Source organism: Cnephaeus nilssonii, assembly GCF_951640355.1.
Source record: "Cnephaeus nilssonii genome assembly, chromosome: 2".
Taxonomy (NCBI): domain Eukaryota; kingdom Metazoa; phylum Chordata; class Mammalia; order Chiroptera; family Vespertilionidae; genus Cnephaeus; species Cnephaeus nilssonii.
The window spans coordinates 26,019,549-26,041,604 of record NC_137073.1 but is presented as its reverse complement, the minus strand read 5'-3'; the positions used below and the strand labels follow the sequence as shown (position 1 = coordinate 26,041,604).

Genomic DNA, 22,056 nt, shown 5'->3' with positions numbered 1-22,056 from the left:
GCAAAGGTCCTGAGGCCCGGTGGCTGGAGGGTGAGCAAGGAGGAGAGGGGGACATTGAACACCAAAGGAAGAGTTCAGGTTTTCTCCACAGTGATAGTTTTCAATTCCGGATTTCTGACTCCTAGGGAGGTTTATTTCTCCCCTGCCGCACAGGCCGTCTCTTGGTTAAATCTCTCTGAGCCTCTGTTTGCTTCCTCCTCTGTAAAATGGGTCGATAATAACCTCTCAGATGGGCTCGTGAGAGAATTAAATGACATGATCGTTATAAACTGGAAAGTGCCAGCAAATATTAGGTGCACGTTAAGTCCATTGCTTTCACTTTGCCGAGGGGCCAGCCGAGGTGCAGAGAGGTAAAGGGACTTACCCAGGGTCACACAGCTACCAGGCCAGGACTTCGATGGGGCAGAAGACACGAGGAGCCTGCCTCGGTGACCCTCTTTTTTTTTTTTTTTTTTTTTTTTACAGGCTGGTCTGGAGGGGCTACAGGAGGCCACTGGGACCAAAAGACCTCTGGTCGGTTGGGAGAGAGAACTCCTCAGAAGAACTGGTTTCCCGGCTGGAAAGGGAATGGACAAGGAGCCGCAGTGCAGCCCCGCGGTGAGTGTGTGGAAGCCGAGAGAGCTCAGCTGCACGGTTGGTTTGCAAAGCTCTTCATTTGGCCCCAAATACAACCAACCGCCCACCCTCCCCTCGCTCCACCTCCACAGTCCCCTTCCTGCGGGCGGATGTCACTAAGCATCAACGGGTCAGGAGAAAGGGACCTTTCCTCCCCGAGTGCTTGGCAGGTTCCCAAAGGAGAGGGACAAAGTGGGAGCTCCACAAGGGCCCCAGAAGGAAGCTCGGGTGCTGGGATGGCCGGCAGGAAACAGGGGCGTCTTTGAAGGCTGGGGGTGGAGAGTTGGGTGGTGGATCAGAAATGCAGGCAACTCTTCACTTAAGTCACCTGAGTGATTCGTTTACGGGCCTCGGCTTTCTTATCTGTTCAATGGGGAGGCCATCCCCCCTCCCCTAACTCATAACTTGTGGGAGACGAAAAGGAAATGATTTTAGGAAAGAACTGAGCGAATTCTTCGAAAATGGTAAAAGCACAAGCAATACCAGTTCCCCAGACCAGTGGTCGGCAAACCGCGGCTCGCGAGCCACATGCGGCTCTTTGGCCCCTTGAGTGTGGCTCTTCCACAAAATACCATGTGCGGGCGCGCACGTACAGTGTGATTGAAACTTCGTGGCCCTTGCGCAGAAGTCGGTTTTCGGCTCTCAAAAGAAATTTCAATCGTTGTACTGTTGATATTTGGCTCTGTTGACTAATGAGTTTGCCGAGCACTGGTCCAGAGGATTTCAAGCTCTCTCTAGCCCTGTCCTCTGCCTCACTCTTGCCCTCCGTGGCATCTCTGGAAACTTCGGCGGGGCCCTTGGAGTCTGAAGAACCAGTTTGGGAACCGTTGTTCTAGAGTAATGAGCTGACAACATAAATGAAACCTGAGATTTGGACAAGTCACCTTCCCAGATCTTGGTGTTTCGGGGGACAGACGGAAGTAACTTAGTTCTGTGGGGAAAGTTACATTTCTCTTATGTACTCCAGGATTTTGTGGTGGTGGCTGTAGATGCTAAGGCCCACAAACTAGCAGGAGAGAGAGAGAGAGAGAGAGAGAGAGAGAGAGAGAGAGAGAGAGAGAGAGAACGAGAAACTGTTGGCTCACATGGCTGAGAAGGCGGGTCTAGCTTCAGGTCTGGCTGAATCCAGGGGCTCACGTGGTGTCCAAATTCTTTCACTCCATCTCTCATCGCCGCTGTTTCTGTGTATTGGGCTTTTCATAATGCCATCTCTCCTCGCTTTCATGTAGGAAATCCCAAGGAAATTGGGATTGGCTGGCTCATGTGGGGCCGCTCCCCTGGCTAGGGGGTGGGCCCTATTATTAGTGGTTCTTTGAGAGTCACACAAAGAGGGGAAGGGAGAGGAGAACTGCTCCCCAAAGGAAGGGGGTGGGTTGCTCAAAAAGGGTTGAGTATATGAGCAAATAGAAGCAGCAGCTCTCTCTCACACCAGGTGTATTTGCTGAACTCCCCCCTCCACACACACACACACTTTTAAATTACCTTTGAGGGACAGAATTCATTCAAAAAAGCCCTGGTGTCTCACCCGCTCTCTCCCTGCTCTGGCTTCCCTCGCCAGCATGAGAACATGAGAACATGAGCTGGTGGATGGAAACATTCCCCAGGGCAGGCGGAGGATCCACAAACAGTGGACAGGAAGAAAGGAGGAAGGCATGGTTATACAGGGACCCAGCTCGGTCATGTTCCGAGCTGACTGATGACACACAGAGGGGACTGTGGTTTTATGCCTGAAATATTTTGCAACTTTTAGAGGAAGAGGATGTCATCCTGAGAGGTCAGCAGGTGGTACCTACTGGCCAAGTCAGGTTCCCAAGGTATACTTGGCCCACGTGGTGGAATGTTGTTCTTGTTCTTTGGGGTTTGGTTTTGTTTTTCAATAAGTTCCCAACATTTAAAACAGGAGCGATGTCGCCCAGGAATCTGGAATTCTGATCTCTCTTAAAGCAGACTGGCGGTGCTGGGTCACAGCCCCGCATGGCAACAGGAGAGTGGGTCTGGGTGGTGGCTGCCCCATTAGACAGGGCAGATGCTCTTCAGCTTGCCACAGTCTCCACCACTCCCTCTTGTCTCCCCCAACTTACACCTGGCCACTCACTCACACCCTTGCCTCACCTTGTGGCCGTATGCAAGTCCTGCACAAATAGACCTTTGGTCCGGAGACCAGAGGCTACACCCCAGTCTGGAGGCTTTCCTGGAAGAGAAGTGAAGCCCCCTGGAGCGGAGGAAGTCGCTACAGCCTCAGGTTGACCACAATGACTCGGAGCTCTGGGGCAAGCAGCTAGAACAGGACGAGCAATGCACCCAGCTGGAGGAGGCCTTCACAGCCCTCCCTTCGCCCACCCTTTTTTACCAATGGAAACACTGAGGCTCAGCGGGCAGGGGACAGAGCTAGCATCTGAACCTCCGTCTCTTGGCTCCAAGGCCAAGTTCAGTCCATCAAACCAAGTTGCCTGCCTCCTTCCTTCTTTCCTTCCACAAATCTTTATAACTTTATGTACCAGGCACTCCTGTTAGGCCCTTTGCACACATCACACCTCATCTATTTTCCCCCATCCATTGGGCAAGCATTAACGGAGTGCCTACTACATTCAGGAGCTGAACTAGGTGCTCAGAAAAAGCAAAAAGTCTCCCCAGCTTGAGGTCTAACAAGACCACTAAGTAAAGGAGAGAGCCGGAGAGAGTGAGCATGGCTGTGTAGGAAGGCCAATGATTAAAGGATGGAATCAGACAGGGAAGGGTGGTCTGGAAAGCCCTCCGCAAGGAGGTGACATCCTCTTGTCATTCGAGACCCAAATACCAAAATGCACGCGGCAGGTCATGCCCAGCTCAGTGACAAAGGCCAAGCCACAACCCTCGGAGATGCCAAACCAAACAACAAGCGAGGCCAGGGATGGGGGACAAGGCCTTGAACTCGTCAGCAAAAGTCTGGCAACCGACGCTCGTCAAGGTCTTCTTCTTCTTTTTTTTTTTCTTCTTCTTTTTGGTGGGTGGTGAGGACCATAAAGAGGCGCTGTGTAAACCATGAATGGAGATCTGGGCTCAGATCCCCGCTCTGTCCTTGCTGTGTGAACTCAGGCAGCTGTCACCACCTCTCTGAGCCGCAGTCTTCTCTTAAGTAAAGTGGGGAGCCTGTGATACCCGGCAGGCAGGGAGGTTGAGAGGAGCTGATGCAATCGGGCATGTGCAGGACTGATCCTAGTGCCTGGTCCTGGGTTCAAGCTCTGTACGTGGGCATTGATATTAAAGATAACCCCATAGTTGGTCAGAATTGGAAGGTACGCAGAGAGAGAGACTAGCTCCATCACGCACAGGACACAGAAGCACAGAGAGGGGAGCAGTCTGCCCAAAGTCACACAGCAACTGGGCTGTCAGCAGCTGCATCACCACCAACCAGCCTCTCCCCATGACGGAGGACTGCCTGCCTCAGGAGGGGTCCTCTGACTTCCCCTCCTCCCCTCCCACCACCCTAGCTCTCCCTGTGGCCCCTGGTTATGACCAAGGCCGGGCTCTTTCTGCTTCAGGCCTCCTGAGCTTCTGTATGTGGTGGCATACAGACAAGGAGTGCCAGGCCCATGGACATCAGCAGGATCCTAAAACCAGTCCTAAACCGGTTCAAAAGCACCTACAGACTGTTGTGGAAGAAGGGAGGGCTGCACATTGGATCAAAAAGGGCCCGAAGGCAGAGTTGGGATCAAATCCCAGTTCTTTTACTTCTCAGCTCTTTGCCCTCGGACAAGTTCACCCCCTGAGCCTTAGTTTCCTCATCTGTGAAATGGGATTAACACCTGACTTTCCAGGTTCTTAGGAGGACTAGGAAGTGCCTGGTGCATAGAGTAGGTGCTCAAAGCATGTGCAGTCCCATCACCAGCCATGAGATCTTGGAGCTGCCTTCCTGCCCACCCCACCCCTACCTGCCTGTTTGTCTCATAAGTGGGTGATCTGGGGGATAAGGAAGTGCGTGATCTGGAGGATAGGGAGAACAGGGGAGGAGGGGAGGCTGGATCTGTGCTCACCCACCCCCTGGCTGAGAATGAATCCTGCAATGCTGGGTCCTGCTGCTGACAGCTCAGCTGCCACCCCTGAGAATATGGAAAAGGACTGTCTTCATCCGTTGGGGCCGCTAGCAAAGTGGCATAGACTGGGTGGCTTATAAACAACAAAGTTGTCTCTCACCGTTCTGGAGGCTGGGAGTCCAAGACCAAGGCACCAGCAAATTCGGTGTCTGGCAAGGGCCCCTTCCTCGTTCAGAGACACCGTCCCCTCTGTGTCCTCACATGGCAGAAAGGGCAAGGCCGTTCTCTGGGATCTTTTGTAAGGTCACTAATCCCATTCATGAAGGCTCCACCCTCAGGATCTAGCCACCTCCCAAAGGCCCATCCCCTAATACCGTTGCATTGGGGGTTAGGATTTCACATATGAACTCGAGGGAACACTCAATCCACTCAAGGACCCAGCGCCATGTCTCTTCTCCCCTAAGGCACCCCGCGGCAGCCGTGTTCAAAAGGAAAGGGAGCCTCCGCCGTGGTGGGGAGGCCGCAGAGGCCGAGGCCTTCCTGCAGCCAAAAGGGAGTGTGCGGGGCCCGCTGCTGAGGGCCATCTGGCAGGTCTTCCGCTCCACCTTCCTCCTGGGGACCCTCAGCCTTATCGTCAGTGACGTCTTCAGGTTCACTGTCCCCAAGCTCCTCAGGTGAGTTCAAGCCTTGGGTGCCTGGCTACGGTTGGTGGTCCTTGGGGCCAGGGGGCTTTAGCTCTCGCGCCTCTGCCTACACCGCTGCTCAGGGAAGTGGAGGGTGGGCGAAAGGACACTGAGAAGGACCAGAGCAAATGAGAAGGTGCCTGTCCTTGGGGAGAGACAATGAGTGAGCGCTAACCTGACTGTATCAGTTAGCTTTTGCTGCGTAACAAAACACCCCAAAAGTGAAGGGCTTTAAACCACTTATTTACTTATGATAAAGTGGGTGAGCAATTCAGTTAGTGCACGTGCACCCCACGTCTGTTCAAATTTCCTTTTACAAGGATACCAATCATATGGAATGAATGGCTCATCGGAGCAGACTCACTTTAACTTAGGCAGTTGCATTCTGAGGTGCTGGGGGTTCGGACTTCAACATGGGGCACAACTCAGCCCATCACAGGTCACTTTGAAAATGAGCATAGAGAGTGGGGAAAAGAATCACAGTCGTTTCTGAAGATAAAACCTGCCACACCATCTGGTCCTCCAAGACCTGGCCAGGCTTGGGCAAAGGCAGCACCCGCCGGTGCCTTCTCTCACCAGCTCTGCCTCCTCCCTCCTTCTCCCACAAGCCTTTTTCTGGAGTTCATTGGCGATTCCGCAGCCCCGGCCTGGAAGGGCTATCTGATCGCGGTGCTGATGTTCCTGGCCGCCTGCCTGCAAACGCTGTTCGAGCAGCAGCACATGTACAGACTCAAGGTGCTGCAGATAAGGCTGCGAACAGCCCTCACTGGCCTGGTGTACAGAAAGGTGAGCCGTGGGGAGAGACGCGGGCCTTTCCCTTCTCCTCATCCTGTCCTGACCTACGTGCAAATGCTCCAGCCAGCAAAGCAGGCAGGGTCACGTCACTGAGCCGCTGATACCATCGGTGCCTGAAAACACCTTCATTCCTTCGTGAATAGTTGCTTACACTGCACTCTCACCTCCTTGGATATTTCTCTAAGGCCCTGCATGATCCGACCCGAGGACCTTAGTGACCTCATCACATCACATCATATGCCTCTTCGTCTCTTGCTCACCCGCTCCAGCCACAAACACAGCAAGCACCCTCCCACCTCAGGGCCTTTGCACTTGCTGTTACCGCTGCCTGGGCAAACCTTTATGTCATCAACTCCCTCATGAGGAAAAAGGACTCACCTTGGGGCAGTGCAGAAACTAGATAATAGTGGACTGACTGTCAGCTACGGTACCAGGAGGCACGGCTTATGGTAAAAATGAGCCCTGACCCACTGGTAAATTGCATCTGACCTGGAAGTTCTGTCAGGGAACTATGAACACCTGGTGGGAAGCCATAGCCCTGGGCTTCTCTCTGTGCAGTGACTCTTGTCCCTTTGGGGGACCCTGGAAGGAACCCCACAAGACTGATGCGATAAGAGGCACTGGCTCCTGTGGGGTCTGGAGCATCTGAGCCAGGGTGGTGCTGTCCCGTGTGAGACTCCTTCTCTCATCCCTGAGCTGCCGCCTGAGGAAGGAGGGCGGGTGAAGCGAACAGCTCCTCAGTGGCCACGAGGGTGGCTCTTGCTGCCGCCCTGCCTGCTGCGCTTCAGACCCATGTCCCCTGAGCTTGCTGGAGCTACGCCCGTGTGGCCAGTCCGGTCCTGTGAGTCCACGTGTTGAGTGAGGTGGATTGGAAAACGACCAGGGCATTGCCCGTCTGCTCCCCATCCCGAGGAAGGCCTTCTTCTTCTCATGTGAGGCCAGACCCCTCCCCTCCTCTCTGGGCTGCTCTGGGAACTGTGTCATCTTATTTTCCGCAGCTGGTGTTTTGTTTTGGCCTTTGTTACTCCTCACCTGAGGACATTTTTCCCATTGATTTTTAGAGAGCATGGAAGGGAGGGAGGAAGGAGAGAGAGAGAGAAAGAGAGAGAGAGAGACATAGATATGAGAGAGACACATCAATTGGTTGCCTCCTGCACGCGCCCCAACCGGAATCAGGGATCGACCTGCCCTTGACTGCAATGGAACCCTTAGATGCAAGGCTGATGCTGTAACCACGCTCATACCTGCCAGAGCTACATCTAATGTTTTGACATCTGGGGCTTTATTGATCCTGGAGGGACTGCCAATTCCTAGAGAAAGTAAATGACTCACCTGACAGCACACATTTAATATGCAAACCACTAACCCAGAGCCCATCCTCCAACCAACCCCAGGTACGGGGCTCTCACATTCTGGGACACTATCTCCACACACACACCCCTGCCCTAATCACTCCAGGGCCAGACAACTAGGCAGGGATCCCACCACCACCACCCCGCCGTCCCCCGCCCCGCCCCAGGAGCCTGCTGGGATTGTTAAAGGAAGCCAGCCCTCAGCCTGCTTGCCCTGCCTGGCCTTCCTTCCTGTGAAAACCACAGTCCAGGCTCCTGCCCACAGTTCTGCCCGCCTCCCTCCACCCAACCTGGTGCTTCCCTGAGGGGCCCCTCCCAGTAAGGATTTAAAACACTTCTTCGAGGCACTCATCACTGCCATTGAGGGAAGAGCTATGGAAGTCTTTACTAATCTTGTTCCCCAGCTCAAACTCCACTCCCAGGAGAGCCAGACCCATCCCCTCTGTTGTCCACAGCTCTATTCTCAGTACTCAGCTCAGTGTGAGGCACAGCGTAGGTGCTCGATAAAGAGTCAAAGATTTTTGGGAGAATTTCTACCCTCAGTCATTCCCAGTTTATTCCCCGCCCCCCCCCCCCCCCCTTCTTTCCTCATACACTCAGCAGTCAGGATTGCAAGTAACACTGAGCATTCAACAGGCAGGAAGGGGTCCGCTGTGGCCCCAGGGTTAGGGCGAATTTCCCGCTGGCTGCCGGAGAACCAGGTTGGTATTTGAGCGGCACGATAAATGCCTGAGAACCAGGTTGGTATTTGAGCGGCACGATAAATGCCTGAGAACCAGGTTGGTATTTGAGCAGCACAATAAATGCCTGTGGGGGTCCATTTAACACCCTGTTGAGCCCAGGTCATACCTTACTCATCCTGGATTCAAATCCTAGCCTGGTCACAAGCTCTCCGACTTTGGGCAAGCTGGCCCATTTCTCTGTGCCTCCGTTTCCTAAGCTGTAAAATGGGGTTAGTCATTCTGCATTTCTTTGATTCTAGTCTCACTTTTCTTTAACACTTCTGAAATCAAGATGCCTTACGCCTTAATTTAATTGGCATTGATTTTTTTTTGATTTTTTTTTTTTGCTTAATGATTCACAAATAGAGGGGGTTTTATTCATGGCATTTTAAGCTGAAATACGGCAGTACCTGCCCCATGCAGTTGTGTGACGTGTTCATCACAGAAAATGATGACACTGTGTTGAACACAGTGACTGCGACGTGGTTAGCACTCAGCGAATGGCCACCACTGCCGTCACACATCCAAGGTTTTCATGTATTTTGTGATGGACTATCATTGCTCCAACGCTTTATAGGGATTTCAGGGTATTTTCCTCTTTGTCATCTCCCTGGATTCTCACGAAGGCCCTAGGCCCGTGGTTGGCAAACTGCGGCTTGTGAGCCACATGCCGCTCTTTGGCCCCATGAGTGTGGCTCTTCCACAAAATACCACGGCCTGGGCGAGTCTATTTTGAAGAAGTGGTATTAGAGGAAGTTTAAGTTTAAAAAATTTGGCTCTCAAAAGAAATTTCAATCATTGTACTGTTGATATTTGGCTCTGTTGACTAATGCGTTTGCCGACCACTGGCCTAGGAGGTTGGCTTAGGGGTTTTTATTAGTTCACCTTAGAGATGAGTGGACGGGGGCTCAGGTGCTGAAGAAATCTGCCTCAATCAGCCAGGGATCAGTCTTAGTCCCAGACCACCCCCCCCCCTCCCTGCACCTGGGGCCTCCCTGCCTGCCCCTCCCCCATCGCCCGACTCCCTCAGGTTCAGGTCTCCTTCCTCCTGCCCTACCCAGGTCCTGGCTCTGTCCAGCGGCTCCAAAAAGACCAGCGCAGTTGGGGACGTGGTCAACCTGGTGTCTGTGGACGTGCAGCGGCTGATTGAGAGCGTCGTCTACGTCAATGGGCTGTGGCTGCCGCTCGTTTGGATCATCGTCTGCTTCGTTTATCTCTGGCAGGTGTGCTGGGCAGAGGACGCTGGGATCTGAGCTGAATCCTACCCCATCCCCCTCCTCTCCTCCTCCTCCTCCTTCTCTTCCCTTACTCCTGTCTCCCTCTGCACACTGTGGGCTAAAATGAGCAAAGTCTTAGACAAGGATGGCCTTTCCTTGACCTTGGGCAGGATGCTCATCCTCTCTGGGCCTCCATTTCCTCATCTGTAAAATATTGATGATAATGACGACATTGACACCTCTTGGGTATGCTATCGGGGTACCGGGGTACCGGGGTACCGAGGAGACAGATTAAGCCTGTTTGAAGTTATCAGTAACACTGGGGCACCAGCACCATCAGCAAAAAAGACAAAACATTTTAGGGGAAAGAATTTGCTACCTAGTTTTCAAAAACCATAAAGTGACCAATGTGGCAAAAAAAAAAAAATTTAATCAGTTTCTATAACTTGCTTTCATCTAGTTTGTGGTATAGGGTTTCCTTCCTTCCTTCCTTCCTTCCTTCCTTCCTTCCTTCCTTCCTTCCTTCCTTCCTTCTTTTCTTTTTAAATTAAAATCACAGACCTTGGAGTGGGACTGCCTGGGTTCAAAGCCTGCTTTCACTACTTGCTAGTTACAAAACCTTGCACACTGTGCCCCATTTCCTCGTCTGTAAGGTAAGAACCATAGTAAACAACGGTGCCCCTGCCCCTGATGTTGAGTCTGAGCTGAGCTGATACCTGTGCGCACTTAGACAGGGCCTGGCACACAGCTGCACTCTGTAGGCGTTGGCTCCTGTTATTAATTATGCATGGCGGTGGGGGTGGGGCGGTGCATCTGAAGATCTTCCTCCAGCTCGGCTCCAGGTGCAAGGCTCACACTCTTCTGTAAAACACCAAATAATAACTATTTTAGACATTGGGTTCCATGTGGTCGCTCTCAAAACTATCCAACTCTGCCCTTCGAATGCCAAAGCGGCCACAGACAATACTGAGCAGGTAGACAAGGCGCAGCTCCAGTGGGACTGATTAGGAACACTGAAATTTGAATTTTGCATAATTTTCACATGTCCCTAAATATTCTTTTTCTTTCATTTTTTCCAACCACTTAAAAATGTAAAAACCATTACATTTATTTTTGTACAGCTCACAGGCTATACGAAAGCAGGTGGAGGGCCCTGGACCATGTGCCATAGTTCACAGGACCCTGGGTGGGTGTAGCAGTGGCATATTGGTTGTGAGTGAGTGTGGAATAGTCCCAAATGCCACCTACTGTGTGCTATCATCATTACTGTTTCCACAGACCTGTAGGGCAGGGGCCAGAACCTTTCTGACTTGGTACCTGGTATTCTAGGGCCTAGCACACAGTAAGTCCTTAGCAAGTACACATAGGAAACTTCAAACAGTTCCTGATGTGCAGTACATAGATGTTAGCTGTTATGATAGGAATATGGGGAGGGGGTGGAGGACACAGGGAAATACAAGGCAATTAAGTAGGCCGACCCATGACCCAAGTAAACCTACAGACAACACACCCATCACCTCCTGGCCTACTCAGAGGATCACCCTGAGATCCTAGTGAAGAAGGGGTAGGCATTGGGGTTGCAATAGTTAGCATGTGTAGCATTTTTGCCAGTGGATGCCATTTTACCAGAGAGGGTTTGACCTTCTATCAACATCTTAGTATTTTCCCAACTCTGGCTCCGACGGCTGGTATTTGCCTTCTGGCACTTGTCTATTTAGCCACTGGGTGGCACTATTGCTACATAAATGAAACAAACTGGCTTGTTTGGTCATCAGGGAAATTTCCAAAACTTTTTTTGGCTAATAGGGAACACAAATGTCCCAAAGTCACATGGCTGGGGGTGGGGTGGGGATTGCCAGACAAAACACAGGTGTCCAGTTAAATATACATTTTAGATACACTGAATAATTTCTTAGCATAAGTATGACCCAAATATGCAATGGGACCACCTTATATTAAAAACGTATTCACTATTTATCTGAAATCCTAATTTAACTGGGCCGGTGTCCTCTATGTTTATTTGCTACATCCGGCAGCCCTTGCGAAACGAGGACTCGGGTGATAATGGATTGTGTGACTTGAGCACTTAGCTTGGGTGTGGGCACAGCTCTATTCCCATTTCACAGATGAGGAAGCTGCTTCTCAGGGAGGGTAAGTCACTTGCCCAAGGCCACACCGGTGAGTGTCAGAGTCAGGATTCGAACCCAAATCCTGACCCCAGAGGTCGGACTTCACCATCCTGACCAGGCACACCCGCCGTTGTACAGGCACACCCGGTGCAGTACGTCTTTCCTGCCCCGTCATGTACAAGGCGTCTCCTTCCAGGTGTCTGTCCCATGATCCTGGTCTCCATGACCCGCTAGCTGCCCTCACCAGACCCCCTGCCACCCCGCTGCCTTCAGAACCAAGTGTGAGCCTCCAGCCCCAGCCGCTGGTGCTGACCGAGTCCCTCCAAGTCTACAGCTGGGCTCCTGCAGGCATCCCGTGACCTCCTCCCTCTGTCTCCAGCTTCTAGGACCCTCTGCCCTCACCGCCATCACTGTCTTCCTGAGCCTCCTCCCTCTGAATTTCTTCATCACCAAGAAGAGGAACCACTATCAGGTTTGGTCATTGACAGGGACCCCAGGGGAAATGGGAGGAGGGCCTGCAGGGGAGTGGGGGAGGGGGTGCGGGCCTGGCGTTGCCGCCATGGCCTAAGCCTTCCAGTCACTCGGACCCATGTCCCCACGGCCCCCATCTCGGTGGGTGGCAGCTCTGTCCCTCCAGCATCCAGGCCACAAAAGAACTACGGGCTGGTGTGGACGCCTCTCTTTCACTCACATCCCAGGAGTCAGCTCGTTTGCTTGAAATTGCATCCTTGAAATTGCATCTAGAATGTTCCTCCTCCATACCCAGGCTCTCCAAATCTCACTGTCTCTCACCTAGGTCACTGCAGGGACCCCCCTGGTGAAGTCCCCACTTCGGCCTCACCCCCACCTAGGCCTCTTCACACACCAGCCAGGGGGTGCCTCCCTCCCATTTCCCTCAGAGTCAAAGCCAAGACCCTGCCTGGCTCTCTGCTCCCTGGGACGTGGCCTCATCACCTCCTGCCCCTTGCCACGCCACACCCCCCATGGCCCTCCCTGGGATCCTCAAACCTGCCCAGCTCCTGCCACAGGGCCTTTGCGCTGGCTGTGCCCTGTGCCTCAACACCCTCATCCCAGGGGTCAGGTCTCCTCCCCTCTTACCTCCTGGTTTCAGCGCAGCACGCCCTCCCCTCCCGCTCCTGCAGCTCGGCTCCTTGGCCTGTGCTGTTTCATTCCGTAGCGCTCATCACCTAACCCGCCATAGGACACACCTAGTTCTTCCATTTGGAAGCAAGCGGGGAGGGAGAGAGGGAAAGAGGGAGAAAGGGAGGAAGGAAGGGAGGGAAGAAGGGAGGGAAGGAGGGAGGGAGGGAGGGAGGGAGGGAGGGAGGGAGGGAGGGAGGGAGGGAGGGAGGGAGGGTTCGGATGGATAGACTGTTTCTCCAGTCTTCTGTCTGGCCTCCTCTAAGCCATTGTCCACACAGCTGCCCCTCTGACGATGCCCCTCAAAGGTGAAACCCAGTGGCCCCACCTCCTCTGCCTGACCTCCAAGTCCCAGCACGATCCAGGCCACCTCTCCTCCTTAGTCCCCCCACACACACACCCTCCTCGGACCACACTGGGTGTCCTCCAAGTCATGCTGTCCCCTCCATCTTCCCCTGCCCGCCCACCCACCATAGCTCATATGTCACCCCCACCTCCAGGAAGCCTTCCTGATGGCACCAGGTCAGCCGGTTCAGGGCCCCGCCCCTGTTCCCAGCGCATCGGGGGCCTCCTTGGTTATGGCGCAGCTTCCCCTGTGATGAAGGCGGAAGCAGGGGACAAAGGGAGATGATGTGGTCCAGAGGGATGACGGGGCTTGGGCCAGGACTGTGGGGACAGACAGCCTGGGGCCTGGATTGAACCGGCAGGGTTTGCTGAAGGGGTGGTGTGGCCGCCGGGGTGGAGAACTCTAGACTGTCCCTGTGCTCTCCTCTCTCCCCTCTGGTCCCAGGAAGAGCAGATGAGGCAGAAGGACTCCCGGGCACGGCTCACCAGCTGCATCCTCCGAAACATGAGGGCGGTCAAGTGCCACGGCTGGGAGGGGGCCTTCCTGGAGAGAGTCCTGCGCATCCGGGGCCGGGAGCTGCGCGCCTTGAGGACCTCGGGGCTCCTCTTCTCGGTGTCTCTGGTGTCCTTCCAAGTGTCCACGTTTCTGGTGACGTCACCCTGGTCTCCCTGCAGAGTGTGGGCCGGGGGAGGGGGTGCTGGGGGAGGGGGAGGGGGTAGGTGGAGCCCCCGGATCCTGGAGCCTCTTTGCAGACCACCCTTCCTGGATCCTGCTCTCGCTCAGGGGTCCCTGCTTTCTGCTGATTAGCCAATCGGTCAGGTCACTCCCCGATCTGTGTCAAGGGAGGCCTGTCATTCTCCTGAAAGTTTGAGTCTTCTGACACTGCCGCTTCTACTGCCGTGGGAATTGGTGACAGGTGCAGGAAGCTGCAGAGATGGAACCCCAAGTTCACCCTGTTCCCCCCCCCCCCCCCCCGCCACACACACACACACCCTGGACACAGTGCCTGTCCTGTCTTTTTCCAGTTGATTTCACTAATTCCAGCCAGATTGGTCAAACCGCGGCACACGAGCCACATGCGGCTCTTTGGCCCCTTGAGTGTGGCTCTTCCACAAAATACCACATGCAGGCACGCACATACAGTGAGATTGAAACTTCGTGGCCCAAGCGCAGAAGTCGGTTTTCGGCCTGGGCGAGTCTATTTTGAAGAAGTGGCGTTAGAACACTTAAGGGGCCAAAGAGCCGCATGTGGCTCGCGAGCCGCGGTTTGCCGACCACTGTTCTAAAGCATGGCTCTGACTGCAGTCATGCCGTTGCAGTCAAACCCACAATGACTCACTGCTGTGTCCAGAATAAAATTCAAACCATAAAACATGCAAGGCTGGTGACAAGTGGGCCTTCACCACTGTTTCCGGAAGGATCTAGAATCCCAGGGGCCATTTGCCAGGACACCAGATGTCATCAACACAATCAACACTCAGAACTGCAAGTGCCATCACTTAGAACCATGAGGGCTCCCCAAAAAGGACCACTGAGTCACCATCACAACAAGTGACCGTCAAAGTGATCAGCACTGACTAAGCATCACACAGAGTGACCATCACACCAAGTGGCATCTAGAGCCAACACATCACCAGCATCTAGAACTGACCCATCACACCAAGTGACTTCTAGAGCCAACGCATCACCAGCATCTAGAACTGAACCATCACACCAAGTGGCATCTAGAGCCAACGCATCACCAGCATCTAGAACTGAACCATCACACCAAGTGACTTCTAGAGCCAACACATCACCAGCATCTAGAACTGAACCATCACACCAAGTGACTTCTAGAACCATAAATGCCACCGATACCTAGAGTCCTCAAGTGTTGCCGATAACTTGCTACTTTCACAGATATCTTCCCAGGGTTTCTCGGAGCACAAGTCCCACCCACATCTGGAACCACAAACTTGTACACGATGGGGACTGGTGGTATCTCCCAATGCCTGGAATCCAGAGTTTCTGATACCTAACAATGGGGCCGTGTACACACTCCCTTCACCAGTAGCAGAGTTTGAGGGGAGATCTGGGTTTAGGGGCCATACGGACCCCTGGAGAGGCCAGAGTGGCTTAGGTGTCCCTGGCCACACTCATGGCAGCTCACGCCACCCCCCGTGTCTCACCCAGGTGGCACTGGTTGTGTTTACTGTCCATACTCTGGTGACGGAGGAGAATGCCATGGACGCCGAGAAAGCCTTCGTGACCCTCACGGTTCTCAACATCCTCAACAAGGCCCAGGCTTTCCTGCCCTTTTCCATCCACTCCGTTGTCCAGGTGAGGCAGGGGGAGCGGGGCGGCTTGGAGGAGTCTTGCAGGGGTGCGCCCGCCATTCGTGGAGGAGGAGGAGGCGGAGGAAAGGGAGTGAGAAAGGGGATGAATCAGAGCAGCAAACGGGGAGGGAAGGGACAGAGGCTACCACAGAAGGTGTCAGCAACCATCCTCAAAATACACAGCCTCACAATCCAGCAATTTCAAATGCATAGATTCATTCCGGTTCCCTTCTACACAAAGCAATTTTATCTTATTTCTCTTCTTTACGGACTCTACTCATGTTGTGCCTCCTTGGGGGTGATGAAAATGAGACAGCAGTTGCCTGGCTGAGCCATCCCTCTTTATTTATTATTATTATTATTATTATTATTATTATTATTATTTTAATCCTCACCTGAGGATATTTTTCCATTGATTTATTTTTTTAGAGAGAGTGGAAGAGAGAGGGAAAGACAGAGAGAAATATTGATGCGAGAGAAACACATCGATTGGTTGTCTCCTGCACAAGCACCAACCCGGACCTGGGCTGGGGAGAAGCCTACAACCGAGGTACGTGCCCTTGACCAGAATCGAACCTGGGACCCTTTGGTCTGCAGGTTGATGCTCTATCCACTGAGCCAAACCGGCTCTGGCCATCCCTCTTTAAATGGCTCCCTTCGACCTTACCAAGGAGGGGTTTGGGGTTGGGAGCAGAGGGCACCCCAGGTGGACAAGGCTTAGAATCGTTCCTGATAATGGCCTGCTGATGCTATCTTCCAGGGTGTGGCCTGCAGAAGGGCAGCTCCATCCACCAATTATGCTAATTAGGAGCAAGGAGGGAGGCGGGCACCACCACCATCACTGTCCCCACCCTCATGAGCATCATTTTTGTCACCTAAAAAGCTTTGGCCCTAGCCGGTTTGGCTCAGTGGATAGAGCATCGGCCTGGGGACTGAATGGCTCCGGGTTCAATTCCAGGCACATACCTCGGTTACAGGCTCCTCCTGAGCTGGGCAGTGGTCAGGGCACGTGCAGGAGGCAACCAATCGATGTGTTTCTCTCATATTGATGTTTCTCTGTCTTTCCCTCTGTCTTTCCCTCTGTCTTTCCCTCTCTCTTTAAAAAAAAAAAATCAATGGAAAAATATCCTGGGGTGAGGATTAACAACAACAACAAAAAAGCCCTGTACTAATCTTTGTAGTAATGCCATGCAAGTGAGCAAAGCTTGTAGACAGGAAGCTTTCCCCACCCTCTTGAGACACGCAACACCCAAAGCCTGCGTTCTTTTATTTTTGTGTTTTCTATTTTTTGTTAATTCTTACCTGAGGATATTTTTTCCATTGATTTTTAGAGAGAATGGATGGGAGGGAGGGAAAGACACACACACACACACACACACACACACACACACACACACACACAGAAAGAGAGAGAGAGAGAGAGAAACATCATGTGAGAGAGTCACATCGATTGGTTGCCTCCCACACGTGCCCCTACCAACCAGGGCAGGGGAAGGAACCTGCAACCCAGGTATGTGCCCTTGACCAGGAACCTGCCACCCTTTGGTGCCTGGGCCGATGCTCTAGCCACTGAACCACACCGGCCAGTGGCAGCCTTAGTTCTTTTTCTGCCCTTCCGGCACGGGTGACCTGGGCTTTGTTTTCCCCAGTCCCGGGTGTCCTTTGACCGCCTGGCCGCCTTCCTCTGCCTGGAAGAAGTGGACCCTGAGGCTGTGGTTTGGAGTCCCTCCAGAGGCTGTGAGTGCTGAGCTCAGCAGGAGGGGTGTGGGAGGGATGAGGGTCTCAGCAGGATGCCGGGGTCACACTCAAGCCAGTGAGTAGCAGGGCAATTTGTTCAGTGGGAGAGGCTTCCTGCTGCCTCTGGGGCAGTGCCTGGGGGCTCTCTGGGACAAGGAGGCCCTCCGGGAGCGTCTGGTGTAACGGGTCTTTCATACCTGCAGCTGCCAAGGAGGATTGCATCAGTGTGCGAGAAGGTACCTTTGCTTGGTCCCGGGAGAGCCCGCCCTGCCTACACAGGTACAGAGGGGCTTCCCTGGTAGCTACCTTCCCGCTAACAGGGAGAAAACGCACTTCCTCCGTGAGAGATGGTGCGGGTTTGCAGCCTGGGGCTGGAGGGTGGGTGAGCCTGGGCTGGTGTCCTAACAGGGCAACTCCCAGGACCAGCCGTGTCAGAGAGAGTCTCGGGAAAACAAGAGCTCCTGCAGATGCGGGGACAGGGCATCTATGCCCTCCTGTCAGGGAGGAGGCAGCCTCTGCTCCCCAGTCTGGACAAGATGATGCCAGAGTCCTGGCCAAGAAGAGCCCTGGCCCGGTCAGCCGTGCCTGCTTCACTCCCTCCTGTGTCAGTCCCTGCATCATTGTCACCTCCAGCCTTCAGCTCTTTGGCTAGGTCTTTGTAGCAGAAGACCCCAGTCAACCCCCGAAGTCCCTATGGAGGGAACTAAAATGCCTGGCCAGCATCTGTTGATTGTCATTTGCTCACTGCATAGTATTTGTTGAGCACTTGCTGTATGTCAGACCCTGTTTTAGGCACTAGTGGTAGAGTGAACAAACCAGACAAGGACGCTGCACTCTTGGGACTGACATTCTGATGAGGGGGGCACGCAAATGAGAAATCAGCGGGAGGTGACAGATTGTGGCGTTGACAGGGATATGTGTAGTGAGAGAAGGCCTGGCATTTAAATTGGGGTCATAATGAAGGGCAGGAATGAGCCTTGCACACGCCTGAGAGAAGAGCTGCCTAGGCAGTGGAGACGGCATGTACAAAGGTCCTGGGGCAGGAGTCTGCCTAGGCCCAGGTGCCTTCACCTCATCATATTGGCATGTGGGGTTGGATAACTCTGTGAGGGGGGCTGTCCTGTGTATTGTAGGATGTTTAACAGGACCCCCGTTATTCACCCTCTAAATACTAGCAGCAACCCTCCCTCCCCTCAGCTGTGAAAACCCAAAATATCTTTAGGCATTTCCTAATGACACCTCGGGGGGCGCAGTTTCCCCCGGTTGTGTTTGAGGAACAGGAGGTCAGTGTGGCTGACGCAGAGCAGCAGGAGGCTGTGCATCTTTCAGGGCCGTCAGACCCCGCGTTACATGGGAGCTGTTGGAGGGCTTCAGCAGGGGGTTGTCGTGATCTAACTCCGGTTGTAACTCCAGTCTCTTTGGCCCTTGGGTGGAGAATGAACAGGGGCAGGGGCCAAGGGCAGAAGCAGGAGCAGTAAGGAGCCCATTGCAATGACTGAATCAAGACATGATGCTGGTTAAATCCTCCTGCCACAATAAATTCTGTGTGTGTACGCAGGTGCATGCACAGGTGTGCACGTGTGAGAGCATGTTTGTTCACACGCGCAGATACCTGCATGCATCATGCGTGCGCACATGTATGTGGCATGCACGCATGTGCATTAGTGCACATTGTGGTGTTATATGCACACACATGCATGCACGTGTGAACACACGTTTATTTAGATATGCATGCACTTGTGTGTGTGCGCATACATTGTGGTGTTATGTGTGCGTGCATGTGTGTGGGTGTGCATGTATGCGTTCCCATGCACATGCATGGGATAGGATGGCGGCTTGCGTAGCCAGGCAAGGATTAGAAGGAAGGACTGCCCCTGAACGTCCTCTTAGCAACCTCCTGGATGAAGCACCCGTGGGAAAGCCTAGCCGTGTCTGGGGTTCACCAATTCTGCACAGACTCAGGCTGCGTCTCCCCTTCTCCCCTGCAGGATAAACCTCAGCGTGCCACAGGGCTGTCTGCTGGCTGTGGTTGGTCCCGTGGGGGCAGGGAAGTCCTCTCTGCTCTCCGCACTCCTTGGGGAGCTGTCAAAGGTGGAGGGGACCGTGAACATCAAGGTGAGGCCACACCCCCTGCCTTTCTGCTAGAATGTCCCCCACCCTAGGGCCCTCCCTACACCTCCATGCCCCTCCCCCTCCTCTCCATGCTCTCTCTCCTCCTTCCACCACCAGCAATAGCCTGGCGCCGGCAATTCCTCCATAATCGCTCCTGCCTCCATCCCCAGTGGCCTCATTGCCAAAGTGAGTTGTGTTTTAGGGTCCCGTGGCCTACATGCCCCAGGAGGCCTGGGTCCAGAACGCGTCCGTGGTGGAGAACGTGTGCTTCAGGCAGGAGCTGGACCCATCGTGGCTGGAGAGGGTCCTGGAGGCCTGCGCCCTGTGGCCAGACGTGGGCAGCTTTCCTGCAGGAGTCCACACCCAAATTGGGGAGCAGGTGAGGGCTCGGCCTTCTGGGGACAGGGAAGCACTATGTCCGGGGTCATCTGCTTCTTCCTCTGAGCTGTGGGCAGCGTGGTGAGAGGGACAAAGGGGAGACAAGGAGGGCAGGGAAGTGGGGGAGGAAAAAAGCTCAGCTTAGGGCCACGCACATAATAGGTGCTCAATAGCCCTGGCTGGTTTGGCTCAGTGGATAGAGCATCAGCCTGCGGACTGAAGGGTCCCGGGTTCGATGCCGGTCAAGGGCACATGCCCAGGTTTGGCCTCGATCCCCAGTGGGGGGTGTGTAAGAGGCAGCCTGTCAATGATTCTCTCTAATCATTGATGTTTCTATCTCTCTTGCCCTCTCCCTTCCTCTCTTAAATCACTGGAAATATTTAAAAAAAATAGGCGCTCAATAAATTGCTATTAATGAGTGAATGATAGAAACCAGAGATCAGGTAGAGGCAGGAAGGCATGGCAGGGATTGGAGGTGACCGGCTCTCCAACTGGGAGTGGGGAGATCTGAGCACCTCTACTGCCCTGCATTTTTGGGTGACATTGGTCAAATTGCTTCCTGTCCCTGGACCTCAGTAAAAGGCCTGGGCAGAGACAGCCAATAAGCAGGATAGATGCATCTAGAGCGATGGATTGGGCAGGGTTGGCACACTATGACCACAGGTCCAATCCGGCCCACCCTCTATTTTTGTAAATAAAGTTTTATTGGGACACAGCCATGCCCATTGATGTTCCAGTGGGCCATGGCTGCTTTTGCACAGCAAGGGCAGAGATGAGCAATGGTACAGATACTGGCCCCCCAGCAAAGCTTAAAATGGTTACTATCAGGCCCTTTACAGCAAAAGGCTGCTGACCCCTGGCCTAGGGAATTGAGAGTGGACAAGTAGGAGTTCAAGTTAAGGAAATGGGTGGGATTTTCTGGAGAGAAGGGGAGAGGGGGCAGGAGAGGGTCCCCTGTGTGAGAGGAGCATCCAGAGAGGAGGACGAGGTGCTGAGAGGCCAAGTGGAAGGTGTTTCAGAGGCAAGGGGTGCTTGCTGGCCTCTGTGTCTGTCCAGCTGTGTCCCATCCTTTCTGATGGGACGCCCGTCCCAGGGGACGGAAGCCCCGTCCTTCCAGAGCTCAGATCCAAAACCTTTGTGTTACCCTTGATACCTCTCTTTTTCTTATGCCCTCATCTAATCCATCGGCTAGTCTTGCTGGGTCCACCATCGAGGCAGACCCAGAATGTTCTGGTCCCATCTACCATCAGCTCTCCCTCACGTTGCTGCAGCACCCCCTGGCTGCCCTCCATGTTTCTGTCCTCAAATCCCAGCAGCTAAACCTAGGTCAGATCATGCTCCTTCTCTGCTTGGAATCCTCCAGGGTGTCTCCGCTCAAAGTCGAAGCCCTGACCATCCCTGACAAGGCTCCCCCTCAATCTGGCCCCAGTCATCTCTCTGGCCCCATCTCCCATCATGCTCCACTCCAGCCACATGGTTCTCCGCGATGTTCTTCGAACACCCGAAGCACACTCTCACATTAGGGCCTTTGCTGTTCTCCCTGCTTGTATAGCTCTTTCTCAGGAGTCCACATACTCCACCCCTCACTTTGACCAGGCCTCGACTTACATGTTTCCTTCTCTGACCACCTAACCCCGCACAGCAACCCTGCTCAGGCTGTGCACCCTAGACCCTTCCCCTGCTTTATTATTCTTCATAGCACATTACACCATCCGATAGGTGATATATTTTACTCATCTGCTTATTGAATATCTGTCTCCCACCCGCACCCTCATTAGAATGAAAGATCCATGGGAGCGGGAGCTGGGCTTTGTTCATTGCTGTGTCCCAAAGCCTAGAACACTGCTGGCATAACGTAGCCTTGCAGTGCATATGAGTGGAATGAGTGAATGAGGGAATGAATGAATGAAAATAAGGACTGAAAAGCTGCCACTGGATTAGGCAACAGGCAAATGATGACTGGTGTCCTTGAGAAAGGCAGTATTGGTGGAGAAAATGGGAACAGAAGCCAGATTCAAGTGGAGGGAGAAGCGAGTGGGAGGAGAGAAAGCCATGGAGGGTGCAGACAACTCCTCCAGGAAGCTTGACTGGGAAGGGGAGAAGGGAGGCCGGGGAAAGCCTGGAGGTGGAGGAGTATTGGTTTGAATGCAGGTGTGACAGCTGGGAGGTGGCCCTGGAGGACAGGCACAGTGAGCTGTACCTCATTCTGATAAGCAGACGTGGCCCCGTGGTAACAGCCTCACCCAGCCTTGTCCCTCTCTTGTGGCCACAGGGCATGAATCTCTCTGGGGGCCAGAAGCAGCGGGTGAGCCTGGCCCGGGCCGTGTATAGGAAGGCTGCTGTATACCTGCTGGATGACCCCCTGGCATCCCTGGATGCTCATGTTGGCCAGCACATCTTCAATCAGGTCATCGGGCCCAACGGGCTGCTCCGGGGAACGGTAAGTTTGGGAAAGTGTATCGGAGGGCACAGGGCAAAGGCAGAGAAAGCATAACCCAAGTC

The 22,056-nt window shown here is 53.6% G+C and overlaps 1 protein-coding gene across 2 annotated transcripts in view; it reads left to right on the top strand.

Moving 5' to 3' along the window:
• ABCC6 (ATP binding cassette subfamily C member 6) overlaps positions 1–22,056 on the top strand; it is a 50,437-nt gene that overhangs the window by 8,845 nt on the left and 19,536 nt on the right. For both annotated transcript variants that reach the window (XM_079788375.1, XM_079788376.1), the window contains exons 7-18: positions 466–597; positions 5,093–5,302; positions 5,920–6,097; positions 9,242–9,403; positions 11,906–11,998; positions 13,457–13,660; positions 15,185–15,331; positions 16,977–17,064; positions 17,268–17,343; positions 19,053–19,179; positions 19,379–19,555; positions 21,827–21,994. In XM_079788375.1, coding sequence (XP_079644501.1) covers positions 466–597; positions 5,093–5,302; positions 5,920–6,097; positions 9,242–9,403; positions 11,906–11,998; positions 13,457–13,660; positions 15,185–15,331; positions 16,977–17,064; positions 17,268–17,343; positions 19,053–19,179; positions 19,379–19,555; positions 21,827–21,994 — 1,762 coding nt within the window. The remainder of the gene's footprint in view (positions 1–465; positions 598–5,092; positions 5,303–5,919; positions 6,098–9,241; positions 9,404–11,905; positions 11,999–13,456; positions 13,661–15,184; positions 15,332–16,976; positions 17,065–17,267; positions 17,344–19,052; positions 19,180–19,378; positions 19,556–21,826; positions 21,995–22,056) is intronic.